The sequence below is a fragment of the Etheostoma cragini genome, chromosome 17, assembly GCF_013103735.1.
Source record: "Etheostoma cragini isolate CJK2018 chromosome 17, CSU_Ecrag_1.0, whole genome shotgun sequence".
Classification (NCBI taxonomy): Eukaryota; Metazoa; Chordata; class Actinopteri; order Perciformes; family Percidae; genus Etheostoma; species Etheostoma cragini.
Genome location: NC_048423.1, coordinates 7,799,042 through 7,818,337, shown reverse-complemented (window position 1 = coordinate 7,818,337; position 19,296 = coordinate 7,799,042). Strand labels below are relative to the sequence as shown.

General features: G+C 40.2%; 1 protein-coding gene across 2 annotated transcripts in view; it reads right to left on the bottom strand.

Annotated features, from left to right (window-relative positions):
• Positions 1 to 19,296, bottom strand: part of LOC117960871 (protein bicaudal C homolog 1-like) — a 60,654-nt gene that overhangs the window by 10,637 nt on the left and 30,721 nt on the right. For both annotated transcript variants that reach the window (XM_034899138.1, XM_034899137.1), the window contains exons 3-10: positions 19,156 to 19,225; positions 15,292 to 15,371; positions 14,059 to 14,217; positions 12,590 to 12,643; positions 8,330 to 8,512; positions 6,066 to 6,317; positions 4,354 to 4,485; positions 1,666 to 1,870 (exon numbers count right to left, since the gene is read on the bottom strand). In XM_034899138.1, the coding sequence (XP_034755029.1) occupies positions 1,666 to 1,870; positions 4,354 to 4,485; positions 6,066 to 6,317; positions 8,330 to 8,512; positions 12,590 to 12,643; positions 14,059 to 14,217; positions 15,292 to 15,371; positions 19,156 to 19,225 (1,135 nt within the window). The remainder of the gene's footprint in view (positions 1 to 1,665; positions 1,871 to 4,353; positions 4,486 to 6,065; positions 6,318 to 8,329; positions 8,513 to 12,589; positions 12,644 to 14,058; positions 14,218 to 15,291; positions 15,372 to 19,155; positions 19,226 to 19,296) is intronic.

The following is a 19,296-nucleotide window of genomic DNA, read 5'->3' as shown; positions in this document are numbered from 1 at the left end:
ACAGGAGATGAATAGATCAGCGGTGGTCCTGTCAAAGCTCAGAGCCATTTTTTAAGCTAATCACACGTTACACTACGGCCTTCAAACAATAATCTTGGTTTTCCAGCTATTTAGCTGGAATTCCATCAAACTGTCATCAACCAGACAGCAAACAACAGGAAGAATTTTTAAATTTCCACAAGGTCATGGATGCAAAAGTATAGATCTCGTGTGTCCTTATACCCGATAAAACCATGTTATTGAGAGCGCCAACAATGTGGTGCTTGGTGTTTTAACCCAAACACAGTGTATGAAAACAGAAAGAAGCAGGTCTGTGGCTTAAACAAGGGGCTAGTTTGGCTCCAGGAATAAGGCCATGGCTTCTTCTGGCAGACTGGTCTGTAATCTGAGGAAAAGAAGCATGTAGCAATTACTAAAGCCCAGGATGTGGCCGTCCACAGCTTTACCCCTGGGCCCCTGGGTTTAAATGAGACAGCAAGAGGTTGTTTCTACTGTACTTCATAGCAAATTGTTTTTTTATGTTACCAACTTTTTAAATTCAATTTTCCAATCTCATGTGGTGAGTACACAATGACATAAATTCTATTTGACAAGATACATTAATTAAATTCAAATTAGTATTTTTAGTATTTTCATTAATATACTTATACAGTATATCAGTGCTAAGGTTTAAAAAAGAAGTTATAGTGCTGTATATCTAAATAGTCATGGCTGCAGAAATGTAACAAATAAATACAATGATAAACAAACTATGTACATTATTAAACAATTGTCATATTCCTCCTCTAATGGAAAGGAAATGCCAAGGTAATATCATATATATTTGCTATGGTTAGCATTTGAGGATAAAGATTTGTATTTAAACAGATAAACTGTGATGATCTATTGGCAGCATGTGCTTGTGTCCATGAGCTACTTCCTCTCACCTTATTACACAATCTCCTTTTCTTAATGTCATTACCCATGTCCTTATTTCCATGTTTTCAAAGTCTAAACCCCTCCAAAACCAAAATCACATTAAAGCAAAAAGCAGATAACTGGTATTAAATATGTATCTGACGATACTACTTGTTCTAAAATCAATTTAAAAGCCCCCCCTTGGAAACAAAACATCCTCTTTCATGCTGAACTCTGCCTTCACGTTGAAAACAGAGCTGCAGACGAAAAAAACTCCTACGCATTATCCTATAATTTAAATTGGCGCAACTAAATTGATATTAAGGTTATTTGGACATGTGGGACACAATTCTTGAAATGCATACCATCATGGTAAAGTCAGTCCTGCAGACTTACAACTCTTATAGAAATGTGCATAAAGATGATAGTGCCATGAGCGACTGGCTGTGATTTCTGTGGATGCTAAGAGGATCTTTGTTTCTGATTTTAAAATCATTTGCAATCAGTGATTCAGTTAACCAGGTGATAACGGGCTTTGAGGAGATCCGGTTTGATCTGCGTGTGACTGGTCAAGATGTGACATTGCTGCATGAGGGCATTAGTTTCTCTACAAACACATTTCATCTTTAATGCATTTCTTTGAAGGAAAAAAAAGATCATTCAAGGGTCACTTCTTATCTTTCCTCACAAATTTATCTCCCCCACCCCCCATCATGGAAAAAGTAAAAGAAAGACAACAAGCGCTTTCTAAACAAGATGTGTCATTACCTAGATTGCTCAGTCCCAGGCCCGCTGAGGCCAAGATGTCCAGGCCAACAGGGCAGATGAGGGACGGGGACGGAACGTTAGTGGCGGTGTGTAGTGCCACAGAGGGCGAGGAGGACGAAACCCCGTTGCTCTCCAGACCCAAGAGGAATTTACGGGCTTCGTACATGTTCACTGCATTCCTCTCCACACTCTTGACTATCACAGACTGAGAGATTGAGGGAGGAGGAAGAGGTGATGAGTAATAAAAAAAAAAACAGGTGTAGTGGACAGGGAAGTAAGACGAGAATGGGAAAGAAGAGAAGGGAGAAAAGACATGAGAGAGAGGCAGAAGAGGAAAGGCAGGGGAGGAGACAAGGGATAGATATGGTAGGGAATGTTGGCAACAGAGATAGTGAGGATGAGGGGTAGGCAAACAAAAAGGGGAGGAAGGAAGAGGGAATTAGGGCAGATTGGAAGGATAAACATTGAGGCAGTGTGGGGGAGAGAAGGAGCCAATGGGAGCTAAGTTTAGAGAAAGCGTTCTTAATCAATTGCATAATATACCATATCTCGCTCATTGATTCAAGGGAAGAGAAGATGAGGCAATACTATTGACTCAATTACTATTATACTACGAGGCGCCCAATCAACAAAGAATTGTAGGCAGGAAAGATTTTAAATAAGTGAGAGAAATTACTTTTTGACTTCAATGACATTTTCCACATCACCAGAAACCCTGCCCTTAATAGACATCAAAAAACATGAAAGTGAGCACAAATCATGTCCTGGCTCTTTGCAGGAGTTGAGCTTTTGAAAAATGGATTCCAATCACGATCAGTTTCTCTGACACACGCACACCCTCCTTTATGGGTCTGCCAAAGTGCCAGGAGCACAGAGGCTACAGCATGCATTTGGACAGGCCTTTTGAATTATTGCTGTCACCTCGTTAAAATGTTTAAGTGAGGGGTTCTTAAGAGAATCTGGGCTGGGTCAGTGTTTACACTGGCACCTTCATATCATTCACCACAGGCCTGTCTGGTTTGGGCACGGAGCCCTGGCTCAGGATGGGACAGGGGCACTTCGAAGAGACCGTCAGGACTGTGCCAAGTGGTGAAATATGAATAGAAACATGTGTTGTACAACAGTAGACCATGGGTAACATCAGACATTGCCTTTGGATAAAACACAGGTGCACCACAGTTGCTGAGAGTTTGTAAATCACAATATGGAAATTATTTCACTAATTCAACCCTATGTAACAAAAGACAAATGAACATATCTCCAATTTGCTACCTAATTTACCAAGAAAACATTACAATCAAGCCAGTTATTTTTAGTTGGAATAGCTGAGGCATAATAGAAAGACTGAGCGTTCCCATCCATCAGGTAAAACAGGCATGGCAGACTGATTCCCCACTGTGGGAGATGTCGATTTGCCAAAACTCTTGTCAGTGTCGGTATGGCATAATTCCCCTTGGTGTAAGATTCCCGTTTTTATAGCGATGAAATGTGACAATCTATAATTTAGCACAATGTCATGCTGTGACATTTGACGGAGAGTTATTCTCCAATGGAACAGTGGCTTATATGTTTCTTGGTAGTCTTTTTTTCTGTCTCTCTGCCTGACGCAGCATTTGGACTTGCAAGACAACAGCTATGTTTCTCTCAGGGTGAAAAGTTAGCATGTGTATACTTCTAAACTACGAATCCTTTACTGAATTTAAGGTACTGGAATCGATTAATTTCATTAATCTTGTCCAATTCTATGCGCAAACATCGCCCCTTAAAATAGATTTTATATGCTGCCAAATACAGATGTTAGTTCCAAGTGCAAAATTTATATAGGGCAGTGCATCCAAATAATTGTTTTTGTAACAATGCTTAGTAAGTATGATCCTATGCACACAGTTAATCTGATTAAAAACATATTAGTAGCCTGTTTTAATTTAAACAACATTTTTTAAAAGCATTTTAGACCTTTAATGACAGGACAGCTGAAGAAGTGAAAGGAGAGAGAGAGAAAGGAATGACATTTAGTATAGGGCCGCAGGTCAGCGTTGAACCCCGGCCCGCTGCGTCGACAAGCAAACCTGTATATATGGGTGCCTGTTCTACCAACTGACCTATTCGGGTGCCCAACAAGATTAAGCATGTTGGCATGCTAGCAGATCTGTGAGGCAAATGGTGCTTCAAGCTACATGCTAACATCACTTTGATCATAATATTAATACTACAAGGATATATGTAGTAGTAGTGTATAATTGGTAGCGTTTTATATGTATTTTCTTGTTGAGTTTTGTGTATTTTAAAAGCACATCTAGAAATGAACATGGCAAACTAGCTTAGTGCTATAAATGCTGTGGTATGTAGCATTGGTGCTATGATAGTATATACGTCGCTATAGAAATAAAGATAAAATTAATAAATATCAAACACATTTATATTTTCAACTGATGATGCTAAATGAAAAGTCAGGGGTCACCAATGTTATTAGGATTCATCCTCAAGGCACCATAAATATCTGTACAAATTTTCAGAGCAAACCATCAAACAGTCATCAAGATATTTCAGTCTGAATCAAAGGGATTGACTGACCTCCCTTTCCCCAGAGCCATGGCATGTACCACTATCCCTAGAGCCATACCACTAGTATGGCTTGAAATCCCAATAAACTAGTCATGCTGTGTGAGTGTAAGCCTGGTGTCGTACCTTGCTGGGCTGTTTTGGTTTTGGTTTGATACTGATGAAGACATCCAGCTGCTCCATTAATGCTGTGATCCACTGGGGCTCCACCTCAATGTCCTCTTTAATGTCAAACATTAATACCAGAGGTAAGCAGCCCTGCGGAGCAAACACAACATTTTAAGTATTTCAGCAACATATTGTTTTCTTATGTCAGCTGCAGACTAATATCTTTCAGAGCCTTGCTAGTCTACTAGAACACATCTGTGCTCCTATATTATATACCATTTCTCATAGCAGTAGTAAATGTTCCTTTATAGTATTTACCATTTGTCGACCTACATGCTAAGCATACAAATAAATAGAAGATTTATTGCTGGATTCATCCCACAAAAAGATTGGGAAATTCCGCCAAGAGCAATCTGTTTTGCATGATCACCACCACAAGCACCACAGGCATCTATATTTTTGGCCGACTGCTGGACTGCACTCCTATTGTGAGTGTGTGTAATTAGCAGCAGAGTGTAGAGGCTAGGCTGGCTCTGACAGGACCTGAGAATGGAGCTGTAATCTACAGTCTGGCTGGAAGAGGCCAAATCACACAGTACACAACTGAGAGCAGGACTCCTTACTCTCCCCTGTATGTCCACTCTTCTACTTTCAGAGCTACTCCTCTTTATCCCCTACTTTTCTTTCTCAATGTCCTCTCCCAGCCCCTGCCTTCTATGCTTCTCCTCTCCCTTCTAACTCTTCTCTCATACATTGTTTGGTTTTATTTACAGCCTCACTCAGACAGACAGTGGGAGGCTCCCTCTTGTGTGTCCAGACCAAGACAAAATCATGTTTAGCCACTGCAGCAACTTTGACATTTGCTAAATGTCTTCAGAGCCAAATGGGAGGCCGCAAACAAAGAGAAGACCGCTCTGGCAGAATTACTGGCCCACATTATAGATCTCCAAACAGAAAGCCAAAGCTGTTTACAGCTGAGATGTCTTACATGCACCAGCTCAGCAAAAGCGTTTAGCCAATAGTAATTAAACAGCCATCACTTTTACACATTTTTGAAACAGACTTCTGATTAATATATTCCTAAGTAATTCAGATAAGGGTAGCCATCAGCTGTCACAAGAAACCAGGCAAGAATGACCACAGAGCATTTTAAACTTGCAGATATTTAAATTTGAGGAGCTTTCTCCTGTTCCAAAAAAACAGTAATGTGATGACCTCTGAATTATAGACTGAGCTGAAATTTAAATCTACCAACATCTACTGTATATGGAAGCCAAACCATTAACACCAATAAACATCTGTATACTGCCACAAATTTAAAAACTAAAGCCAAGCTGACGCAAATGTGTGTCCAACTCATATGCAGGTATGTGGCTATAAATCATGCAAGCTAACCTTAACTCAGCCACAGATTGTTGTATAACTGGACGTTTCAGCAGCAGGAGCAGAGCCAAGCAAATCTCTCCCAAGACTATTCAAAACCCCCAAAGGCAATCATGGTTTACTTCTTAAACCCCATATCAAAACCCACGCATCATGCACACATACCGTGATGATGTTAGTGAAACCATGGCACCCATTGATAGCTACCACACAGAATGTGGAATCTAAATATGTAAAAAATCTATTGCCAATGTCATCACTTAAACCCCAAAAGAAAGCTTAGACGTTTAAAGTAATTATTTTCAACCAATGGAAGTCAATAAACAAAACACACACAAGGTACACACCATTAGGTACTGCCGTGCCAGGCAGACAGATTCAATGGTACCCTGAATGTAGACTGTGGATTTCTTCTGGGGGCTGTTGGGGTCAGGGAAGTGGATCTGGGCACCCGTTCTCTGGGTGATATGCTTGATGTTGCTGCCATTGCGGCCCTTCATGAATAGGTGGTGCTGGGGTGCGATGTCCAGGTGGGTGGTGACTGAGATGGTGCTTGCCAGGCTACCAGCCAGATGCTCCAACAGTAGAGCTGTACCCCTCTGGGGAAACAAAGATGACAAGGTAATGTAACAGGTAGTATATGAAAATATAAAGAACCGATAAAAGATAATATCATGAAACTAGTCTACATTAATTCTAGTGACTCTGTGAAGCATTGGTAAATTGGAGCTTTGAGCTAAATGCTAATGTAACCGAAGTCTGTGAATGTCTGTACAAGGTGTCACGACAAGTTGTTGTTGAGATAATTTAGTGCGGACCAAAGTGGTGAATAACCTTGCCATTCATTGAGCAAGGACACCAGCATGGCCTGATTAGAATGAAATATTTACTTCAATTAAATTTGACATGAAAACTTTAACATTCATGCCATCAGGGAATTTATTCATCTATTGATAATCTTTGGATACATCCTCACATTTGAGAAGCAGGAACAAGAAAGTGTTTTACATTTGTGCTTGATAAATATTACTGAGTGTAAATATATAAGAAGAGTTTGCCAACTTGCTTTGGATGCATGCTAATTGTAGGAGAAGTTGCCCCATGGGTGTAAAAGTTAATAATTCTACTACCAAAGTGGACAATTTGCTGACTTCTAAAGAATATCAAACCATACAAATGAAAATACATAAAAGAACTGACAATATACATGGAACAATATTTAATTTAGAGCAATAGCCAGCCCACATAAACTCATCATTTAACGAGGAAAGCATGGAGCCATGTTGCCCATTTCCCACAGAAAACACCAGTGTTTTCTACATAACCAAAGGAAACTGTTGTATTTTCCACTGCATCTGCTGGCCTGTTGAACAGTCTCATTCCTCACTGTCTCTGCTATGCCTCTGCGAGCCATCGCTTGGCTCAGTAAAGTCATAAAGTAAAGTAATTTCCAATGTGCATAAAATCCACACACTGCGGCCAGCATAACACAACAATCCACAAGAGTTTGAGCAATCCTCGAAGGTGCTCCATGGGTCTCACACCACTAAATAACATAGCGCACATATTCCTCTAATCTTCATGTGGCATGCTTCCCAATCCAAACCGACCCGTAAGACCCACCACACACTCAGGGCCCATGCTTCTGCATTGATATATCTACAAATAGTAACCAAACAGTAAATGTGCACAAATGCATGCAAATGCCAAATTAAAGTGTTCAAGCAAATATGAATAAATAAATGGAGGGAGTCATATTGGTCAAATGCATTCACCGGCAAACAAAAGTGAGCTAAATATTGTTAGCAAAGGCTCTGTATTGGAAAAGTAAGTTGGCACCACTTGATGAAAAGACTCCTTGGCAGGCTTTGAATATCCACAACTCAGATGCCAGTTGTGGAAGTGCATGCATGAGAGAGTGTGTTTGTGTATATATATGTACACACACACACACACACACACACACACACACACACACACACACACACACACATATATAAAATATACATAGCATGTTTACACATAAGCAAGCAACGGGGTGGAAGGACATTAAGAAACACCAAACTCAATTTAAAAAAAAACTGTGACTCAGGAGTGACTTCTGGAGTTGCTAGGGCTGTGTCTCCCTCCTACGGAGAGCTAAACCAGCAGCTGTCAAGTTCAAGCAACCAAACATCTCTCAGCAATCACTTGCCTATGTGGTGCTAAAAGCAATGAGGCACCTAAAACGAGAAAAGTGAGAAACGCTGACAATGTTGGTGGGTCTCAATATGGTCTGTGGGTTGCCATTTTAACGGGTGAAGAATAGAGTACTAACTCAAATGTTACATTGAAATGCTGTCAAGGAGTTCACAGGTTGGGGTTTGGTTAGTTAATCAAACAATGTAATGACAAAAAGTCCAAACTAAAACAGAATTGATATTGTTGCCAATATTTCAACAGAAGACAGACAGTATTCTCTAAAATAAGTTTGAGAATCAATCTTGAAATAAACAGTGACTAAGTTGGTCAAATGTATTGTGTTTGTGTTTTGGGCACCGACCATCCTGTTCACGCAACTATCCAACACCTTCAAACACAATTCACTTTAAAACTGCGAGACCCTCCTCACCTTGACGGCGTTGGTGTTATTCTGTGAGCCGCGAACCACACCGGTGGCCCGATAGAGACGAGTCGGGGGCTTGAAAGAGACTGTGAGGTTGTAAGTCTGTGAGATGTGCTGCACGGCGGGGGAGTTGGGGTCAGACTGCATGATGGCGGGAAGCTCAAAAGATAGCACAAGAGGGAGCAGCTCCTGCAATATGATGGGACAGAAGGAGAGGAGGAAAAAGAAAGTGAAATAACCACGCTAAAATAATGCAATTATGTTAAGTTGGATAGCTCATCCTTTTGCTGCCACTGCTGCTCCCATTAAATAGGGAAATAAAACCCGTTGTGGCAGATTTCTTCACAAAATCATTAACAGGGACTCCATAGTGCCTTGTATCACATTGTGCTGTTATTCAGACCGATTAAGACTATTTGGACACCAAGTAAAAACACAGATTTCTTTACATTGTCCAGACTTCTGTGAATTGACTCAGAGACATAACAGTTATTGTAGCAGAAGGTGGCAACACTTGGTATGTAAATCTGTCAGCTCAAATAAATAGAAGTTAATCAAAATAAGGTGAGCAGTGTCAGCAATAAGAGAGAAACCCTTTGTTAGATGAAGGATGCTTCCGATTTAAACATTATGGTTACAGTTGTTTAAATAAAATGCAAAGAATCAGTGGTCTATAGCCTGCTCTTTCACATACATTAATTTCAAGTCATTGTATCAAACCACAGAAGCAGCAACAGACATCAGCCCTTGGCATTAGTATCACAGCACTCATTCAAACAAAATAGATGCAGACAGGAAGGGCCTCTCTTCATGCATACACATACTTATGCATGCATGGGAGAGAAATCACACAGGCACACACCCTTATACACAAACTAAGGGAATGTACACATGTATACACACACACACACACACACACACACACACACACACACACAGTTATCCAAACACTGACTCTTGGGCAGAGCGCCACTATGGTTTTGGCTGCAAGTGAAGGGCAAGCAGCATGAATTGCTCTGACCAAAGAAATGCATCCCTGATCAGTCCCATATGCGCTTGGCCTTACATTTATATCACATTTCAGCACTCGCTCTCAGAGGACTTAAGAAATTTAGGTCAGTACTGAGGGAAATGCAAGAATGGACAAGCAGAGCTGCAGGAGTCAGGCACTGAATGAAGAATAGACTGGTTTTCATGGTGGAGCTGACCTCAGCATTTATCAAAACGTCTAATCTGTTGAAAAAGCCTCAGTTCTCCTGACTTAAGGGTGAGAGATGAAGGAAAATATCTTCGAGGTTAATAAACTGGCCAGACCTTTCATCACCTGTCTGTCAGCTCCACCTCTGGAAGCTCAAAAAAATCCAGAGAATCCATCACCCTTAACAACAGACTTCTTTCAGACTCAAAATATATCTCCACCCAAGAAGGCCTCCGAAATACAGTAGACCTTACAAGTCCACTGTAGTTTGTCTGTATGTTAGGGACATTACGCTCATCGCTAATGCACCTCAGGGAGAGGGGCACAACCCCAGCCACTGGTTTCAGAGGAGATTGGAGATGTGGTGTAAAGGCCACCCAGAACCACAAACACAGCATACTGAATATTGTTATGCACTGGCAACCTCAACAGTAAGGGGCCAAGAAACTAGAATAAACCCTCTTTCATTTTATAGTGTGGTGCTTCAATTACGACACCTCAAAAATTCTCCTCATTCCTCTTTTTTTAAAACAGATTTAAATATTTTGGAAACATTTCCAAATTGGATGAGAAGTTCCATACCACTCGCATATTTGTCCATTAAATTTGAAACTTTGAAGCCAGGAAGCCTCTTTTTTTTACCCAAATTTACCAGCGTTTTACAGGTTAAAACAATGACTGTCTTTTCACACTCCTATTTTATACACGTTAGATTCTCTTTTACCTTTTAACAGGCTAGCTGCCCAGTCTTTAAGCTAAGCTATCCGTCTCTACCCTCATATTTAATGTCAAAAATGAGATTGGTATCAATCTTCTCTACTAACTCTCAGCAAGTATTTCCCAAAATGTTCCCAAAATTCTATTTCTTTGAAGCAGAACTGGTGCAAAATGAGATAACAAAAATAATGGCACTCTGGCTAACTACTGTGCATACATTTTATTTGTGAAGAAATTAGGGCTGTAACGACACTGTAAACAAGACATGATTTGGTTCATCTCACAATTTTTGGCCCACGATTTATAAAAAAGAATATATTTCTTATTTAGTAACATTTGAAAAACCTGTATAAATTGAACACCAAAGAACAACATAAAACAACACACTTAATTAAAATAAATAAATTGCCAAAGCCAGAGTGATGGAGAAAGACTGTGCGGTGTCAAGCTCTCTCTATGACTCTGGCCAAAGCTATAACACTTCTGTTTTTCTTGTAACAAAAAGGTCTACAGTTGAAAAACAAACAGAACTAAATTCCATCGTGGAGATGATTTGAGAATGTTTCTTTCAGTTTTATATCGCATTTCGTTACAGCACTAGAAGAAATACACTGTACATTATGACTTAATTCAGAAAATTATGGTTTGCATTCAGTCAGTTGTCAGTACTGATAAAGTGGACAAAGTGCAACAATTAGATGAAAGAAAATCTCTCCCACATGCTACTTTGCCTTGATGCATTGGAGGAAATTGCCTCCAGGTAAAGGGATGTAGCTCGTACATTTATTCACAATTAAAGCTATGCTAGCGTGAGTATTGAGTGTTTAATGGAACAGCATAAAAAGGTATTTGGGTCATCATGGGATCATCATGGATAAGGTGAAATTCAAGGTCAGGTTCCATCAGAAGAAGCCAGAAGTTGACAGAGAGGGAAACCCGTCTTTTGATCCACCCTTGTCATCTGCTGACTGTGTTCTTTGGAGGATAGAACAATTTGTGGTTTTCTACAGTTCATATTATAAACCTCTTTGTACAACACTGCTATGGTTGAGTTTGATTATCCCTTTTTTCACCCTTACTAAAAGAAGTAGATGATCTGGGTTGAGGCTTACTGCTTGTGAAAACAACCACTTAGCACAGAGAAGTATAAGTATACGTATGTAAATGCCAACATCTGCCAACACACACTGCAAAAATATCCAACATGAACTTCTCTTTTTTCTCCCTCCTAATCACACACACACTTCACTCACTCAGTCATTCTCACATGCACACAAAAGCCTTGTTAGTTTTGGGCAGCCCATAGTGGAGGAACGTGACCACTGTGGACAACTGCTGTGTTGTTGAAATACAGCAAACGTTCAGGGGTGCAACACTTCACACGAGCATAGAGGTTCTCCGCCCACAGAGCTGAGGTCGGGCTTTCTGTCAGACTGAAAATTAAGATAGTCTAGAAATGAGCTGGAGATGGGCTTGTATTATATTGTTTCTGGGAAGTGGTCTAGGAATAGGTTAGGAATGGTGCTTGTGGTGTAGAAGAAGTGCTGTCACACTGAAGCTCTTCCCTTGTTAGGATTAGGTAGAGAACTTGGCTGTCCTGAGTCTGATGTTTTGTTTATGGAGGAAGTAACTGTTTTAAGTGACGCAGTATAAACTACTACAGGCTTTCAGACTAACACATGAGCTGGAAGGGGTTAGTCATGCTGGGTAATGAGTGGGCACGGATGGAGTGGTTCAATGTAAAAGCAGGAGACGGGCACTCTGAAGCTCCATAGTGAAATTCGCCATGCAAGTGTGGGCAAAGGCAGGGGGACCAGGAAATAGTGTGGGTGGAATAGTAAACATAAACTGCAGAAGCTAGCATGGCTAGCAGGCTAATAGCAGCAGTCCACGATTGTGTTAATCAGTTTCTTTTTATCAAATGCTTTCCTGTAATCAAACTGTCACACTGAAGCCAAGCAGCAACCCTTCTTCTCTACTGCTTGTATTATTTCGCAATTTGCCAGTTGTACATCAAAAGTATAAACTATCAATATTTACTGAATGACAAATCAATCCTACTTCCTCTCTCGAAGTGGCAGGAAACATCTGAGCTTTACGATTTCATGTCAAAGTTCCATCTGATTAAACTACTCTCAAGCTCAACAGGGTTGTGTGTGCAAACAGAGCCAGCCATTTGTGTTTTTGTTTTTTTCAAAAGTAAAAGTTGGTCAATACTAAAATCAATTGCAACTGTCAGAAAGTCAAACCACCCACAGTCGCCGTGCTCCATGAAGGTCAATACTATAAACTTAGAAGCCTACTGGGAATGGGTATTTAACACTTAGAAATGCACCTAGGTTCCAACTTACCCTTATTTTTACTCGAGCTGCCTCCACTCCTCCTGGCTGCCCTGCAATGGACACCTGTTCACGATAAAAAGTAACAGAATGTAAATCAGTTGGCCAGTTCAAACCCAATCCAAGAAAAATAATGTATCTGATCATTGCATACAGTTCCACTTTATTTCAATTTGAAAAGGGAAAATCTAAAACATACATTATTAAAACAGCTAAAGTTTAAAGGCTTCCTGTAAACTGAAACATACTCCTTTTGTGACATATTTGTAGTTCATGTTTTATATTCTTGAACCACATCATTGCAGTTACCATAAATCTACCATTTGATTAGAAAAATGGCCTTCACAATTGAAGTAAGGGTTTCTTCAAACACTGCCAAAATGAAAGGCCAGATTAAGTTAATAAAAAAATAAAAAATAAATAAAAAAAGTAATAAATAACCTCATTAGATTTCATCTCTTTCTCCTTTTTCTTAGGCAACCGCTCAACATTGTGGAGCAAACCGTGTACTGATCCAAAACACACATGAGGCATGGTACTGCTGTGACCATTGTTAAGCTTCATGTAAGCAATCGTCTTCCCTCCTGAAGTGTGCTTGAACAATATCCTGAATCTTACCAGCTTCCGTGGGAAGGAAAGGTTAAGTAGCCACTTTAATGATTTTATTGGTTGTTTATATCCGCTTATCAACACCACTGCAATTTTTAACATGCTCTGTATCTCAAAGGCTCTGCTGCTGTGCGTAAGCTTTTCGAAACCAGAAAAAGACAGCTTAAAGGGTGTTGAGCCTCTTGCTACTTATCAGGCTGTACTTGCATCATCAGAGTAAGACTGGAGGAGGGGGGGGTTGAACAGTCTTTGAGATACAGAGTACTGACAAGTTTAATGGTCTACACACCATAGGCCTACCTTACTATGCAATTCTCCACAGTGATAAGGATGAAATCAGTGAAGTAGACTTTTAAAGATAAATGAACTTGCCAGGTGCACTGTAGACCTGGCAAAGATGGAAGTCTAATGCCGTGCATGGCAGTGTGCTCTGCTGAACTCTTCATACACTTTAATGGCTTATATGGTTCAGCCAAAACACACCGGCTTCCTCTGGGTAGGCGAATCAAAACAGCCAGCTGGACCAACTCTATGTAACCTGTCCAGCCAGAAACTCTGTGACAGTTAATAAATGGACTGGAGGGCTGCATGCACAAATCAAAAAACTAATTAGAACAACTGAAGCTGCTACTGCCGGAAAAAAAAATTGTGGATGGGCAATGGAGGTAAGCACACAAAGGGAGCAGAATTAAATAAACTTACACTCAAAACATCAATTATGCAATGTTGTGGTTCAAGAGATTAATGCAAAATATTTGATGAGGCGTACTCTTTGATAGGACGGCGGTAAACCGCTGGCACCACCTATTGTATCTATCTCTCATGCCTCAGTCAGACTTCTAAGTGTAAATCTATGTTGTATCCTCCCAAACCTGGTTGCTTTTCTCTGCCTGGTTGTTCCTGTTAGAGTCAGGGAAATGGATGTGGCACCCGGTTTCCTCCATCACCCTTTTGATGTTGTTGCCACCTTTGCCAATAACGTGGGAGTGCTCTGTGTGGGAGACGTCCATCTTCAGAGTTACCCTGTTACTCTAATAAGCAGAAAAGAAGAGTGCTGCGGTGAAATGATGACTGATAATGCTTACAATAGTTCAGTGTTATTATAGTCGGTTATTATAAAGGCACTCAATAACCACGGTAGAAGTCACAAATGACAGAATGTTGACCAAAAATTAAACTGTATGAAGTAAATTCCATGCACTGCATTGACTGCAAGTTTATAATTATTGCAGTCCATGTCCCTGAGGCATGCCACCATCACCAGAGACAGCTTATAACTAGATAACAGTAATCACTGATTGAATCAATTTGTCGGTTTTTATGGGTATGTGCAATTTTAGTGTGTATAAAGCAACAACAAGGAGGACCAGGACTAAGACTATATATATGATACTTCACTCAGGCCAGTCCAGCTGTCCCCTTTACTGCATCTAAATAGACCCAAAACTTACAATTTCCCATCTTTTAAACACTTAAACATGCTGCAGCCATTTCAAAAATGGGCAAATGAGAAACAACATATGCAGTACATTAAAAGAAATTGATCATATTAGGAAATATCTGTTTCTGCCAGACTAAAAGGGCCTTTTCGTGACAAAGCCATATGAGATGCTATAAACAACTAAGCCGATCATGTGTTGCTCTTCTGTGTGTGGCTGATCAAAGTATGGATGATTGACTGCCCTTGGGGTTGGATACAGTGCAGTCACCCAGGTATGTTATTTCTTGTGTTGCCATGGCAATAAAAGCACACACACACACACACACACACACACACACACACACACACACACACACACACACACACACACACACACACACACACACACACACACACACACACACACACACACACACACACACACACACACACACACACACACACAATCAATCTGGAGACATTATTGCCAAGTTTGTACAACACTGCTGTCGCCAATCTGTCACTTGGACCAGCGGGAGAGTCAGGTAAAATACATTTGATCCAACTAAAGATAAGAAAGATACGAACTTAGAGCTAGAAAGAGGACACACAAAGAGCTAGAAGGGAGATGGGTAGAGAATTACACACAAGTCTATCTTTATTGTGATGAAGATGTTTACTGTACCTTTGTGTCAAGGACGGACATAATTCTGTCTTTGGCTTCCCTCACATTCTCCCTCTTACCGCACACCTTTATGTGTGGATCTGCAGAGAATGATGGGGAAAAAAAGAAAAGAGAAACATCAAAAGTGGAAAAGAGATTTGCTTTGTTCAATGTGTGTGTGTGTGTGTGTCTGTGTGTATGTCAGTCCTGGTAAAGGGAAGAAATGCAGCGTGAGAGTGGGACACAAGTCAAATTCGTTTAACCAAACATGACACGGATGTGTCAACAAACTAGAAGAAAAGCTCCGCAACAGTAATTACTGCTTTGATATCTGCCAAGTCTCATTTAAGTTGGCATGCAGCTCTGTGGAAATATATTCTGGCAATCCATCCATCAGTAGAGCCTACAGGAACACTATGAGCTGAAGAGAATTGTTTTGCTGCCATTAAGCCTCTAAAGAAATAACAGTAATGTTACGCATATCACCTCATTGTCCCAAACCTCATTCAGTCATATAATCACTGGAAAAATATATAGTAACTCATTTTTCCGCATTTGTCTTTGTTGCACATGACTCCGCATGTCTATATGAGCACTTTATCAGCTGTCACCCACAGAACCAATACAGTCTCCTCAAGAAAATTACTAGATACTAGCCTGCAACAGAAACAGCAACATCCTCAAATTCTTGTGTAAATACGCTCAGTGGAAACACAGATCGTGCATGTAAAGGTCCTAATAGCTTAAGTAAACTGTGCCTCTAGAGACCTCCTCAGCCTCTAAATACTTAAAATAACCAAACACTGCATACCGAAACCATTCAAAGCTAATGCTGTGTCTGTGCAGCGCTGGGTAAGCATACATCTGGCTTTGCCACATGCCGGACCCCTGGAGAACGAAAATGTGAAAACACATGAACATTCACTAATTCAAATGTGCACACGCATGTACTATACACCCATGGTCCATCGCCCCTGTGTTAACTGGACAGAGCACAGCAGAATGTCAACTAAGCCCCCTTCCAGGAATACTCTTCCCCATACACACAAACACTTACAGTATAGCTTTCGAACGTGGCTCACTGAAGCAGAAAACCCCACAGATGGGCGTTTAGACTTTCAAGGAGCTTGGGAGTAGTGCAGAAATGGTAACACCTAACAAACAACGGTCAGGACTTTTTTTATGTGATCACAAGGGAAGATTACAGAATGTTTTTGTTGATAAAAAAATTCACAAAAGCCAAACCAAGACACTCTCCATGGATATATATATATATATATATATATATATATATATATATATAAAAATAAACACACACACACACACACACTTTAGAAGTATATGTAGGAGGTTCAGCTCTCGGTTTAATGGGCACTGGGAACTATGGGCACCATAGAGTGCAAGGCAACAAGCACTGGTATTGTTAGTGTCACAGGGGTCAAGTAACCTCAACACACTATAGATGCTAGTTCTCATTGGAGTAACAACAGCTCTTAGAAGGCTTAAGGGGTAGGAACTAAACAATAACCAAGCTGCGGTCTGAGAGAAAGAAACAAAACTAAGGAAAACAAAAGAAAAAAAAGAGCGAAAGAGCGGTTAGAGACCTATTACATTTTCAGCAGTGGTTCCAGGACTTTTTTCCATCATACAGCTGTTGCTGTGAACAATAGAAGTCCCTCCACTTCCTCCTGTGGTATCCACTTTGACCATTAGAGGGAGTATGGTTCTTCCTGTGTCTAACCTGCACTGCACATCTGGCAAACATTAGCAAGCCTTAACGAGTGTTGCAGTTGTGATGTAGAACACCCCCGCATTTTTGAAATGGAGTGTGCTGTATGTTCTCTTTTGATGATTGATTGTGGAATAAAAAATGAACACCTTAAGTCTTAATTTGGCGCACACAATAGCTGGGAAAGCAAACAAAAACAACAGTATATTTGCAGCTGCAAAAAGTGAATGTTTTCAGTCACTGAGATTTTACACAGTTCCACTTGACAGAGAAAAAACCTTTTGACCCAGAGCTCCGTGCTGGCAAAGCCAAAGCATTTTTCCAGCTGAAGACTACATTTGAAAATACCACACAAATGAAGGGATTTAAGTCCTTTTGGCTTGGTGTTTCTCATTCAAAACATCTGCGGGAATGTTATGGTCAACACACATTGAAGAAAAATCTTAAAGAGTTTTAGAAATAAAACATGTTTTAAACCATCTAACAGTATTGACCATTCTGTCACACAGCTTTAAGTTGCAACGCAGACCCGTCTCGTGAATGAGTGATACCCAACTCAAAACTGTATAAAAATCACTAAGTGTGCCAAAGATGGCTTGTCCCAGAGCTTAACAACTGGCCTTATCACACATATGCAGGTGGCAGGGACAGCTAGCTGCAGATGACAAATGAAATAGAGGAGGTGTCATTTTGATAAGAGTATGGCCCTGTACAAGAAGGTTACAAAAATTTGCCAGGTATGAAGACACATACAAGGAATTTTAAGTATTATTTTAGATTAGGGTAACTCAAAATAACCCGTTACCCTGCACCAACAAAACCACTAAGTCATCAGCTATTTTAAGGGTGGAGCAAGTGAGTTTTGTGTTGGTCATGTTCATTGAAAGAGATTAAAGGAATGCAGATCATTGTCTACAGTCATTTTTCAGATGGCTTCTGTGAGGTTTTAACCACCAGGTGTGGCATCTTCAGTAGAATTTAAGCCTGTTGACTCCGTAAAAAGATTGTTATTCTTTATTTAGCCATCGTCCTGAGCCCAGGTTGTTGAAACATACGGTCAGTTCCAGATATCTCTTCTACCACAAATGCATTCGCTTATAAGATAACAATAAGGGATTAGTCAATTCTCTTCCCCTCTGCTTCTCTTGGTTTATGCAACGCAGAGGAAAAATCTGACAGGCTACAAGTCATGGGTCAGAATTTAAATATTTGTATACAGAAGAACATTCCCAGGTGGTGTTGCAGGCAGGTTTTGTGAATGAACTAATACTTGGGATGAATGGATGATTGTGTGTGATGGATTGCAAGTACTTACAGTTGATTAAGTATCTAGAGAGAAAAATGATAAAACATTGTGGTGTAACCCTGTCAACTATTTTCTGTACTGAGTGAGGAAATTACATAATGTCATTGGATTCCACATCTGGCTTGAAGACACACACTGGCAATTCCCATGAGGACAACAAAGAACACAGCTACACCTTCTCCTCAAACCCCACCTTACTCCCTCAAACCCCGCCTCCTCCCCTCCCGGAAGAGCTTTAAATAACGCTAATAATGTTTATTGGTAACAGAGTGCTAGAACAACTCGGCCAATAAATGACTGAGCTTTGATACCAGCAACTCCCACCCCTCCGCCTCCACAGCAGAATCACAAATTCCTCAGTGCAGATGAAGTTTCTGGCTTTCATCTTTTCAAACTTCCCGATTTAACATTTGAATAATGAATGCTAGTGCAACCTTGAAGTACTTCCCTCTTGCCCGTCTGAGTCCAATGACTTTCCTGAGAACACATTTCTGGTTCAAACAAAATTGACTCCTAATCATTTACCGCTCTCAAATGAAAAGCTAACATCTTTGTTATAGCTTAACATTCAGTTTAGTTCATTAGTTTTGATGCACATCTTATAAATTACTTATATTAACCAGAACAGAAATGCAACGCTCACGTTTGAGGAGAGTGATGAAAAATTGTGCCTGAGCTTACAGACTTTGATGCATGGCATGTTTAATCTTTATTTCAAATCAGATTCATATATTGTGTTTGCCCATACTCAAGTCGCACAAGGCAAAAACTATGTAAGCAGTACATGTATCCAACATAAGAATAATTTGAATATGGATTAATAAGAAAAGAAAAGAAAAAAAGAAATCACCTTTTTTGGACTTTGCTCCGATTTTTAGTTTGGACGGCCAGGCAATCTGCGTTTGGGTCTCATCCATGATCTGGAACAGAGTGAAGGAGGGCTGATATTAGCATACCACATACATATAAATATACATATACATATACATAT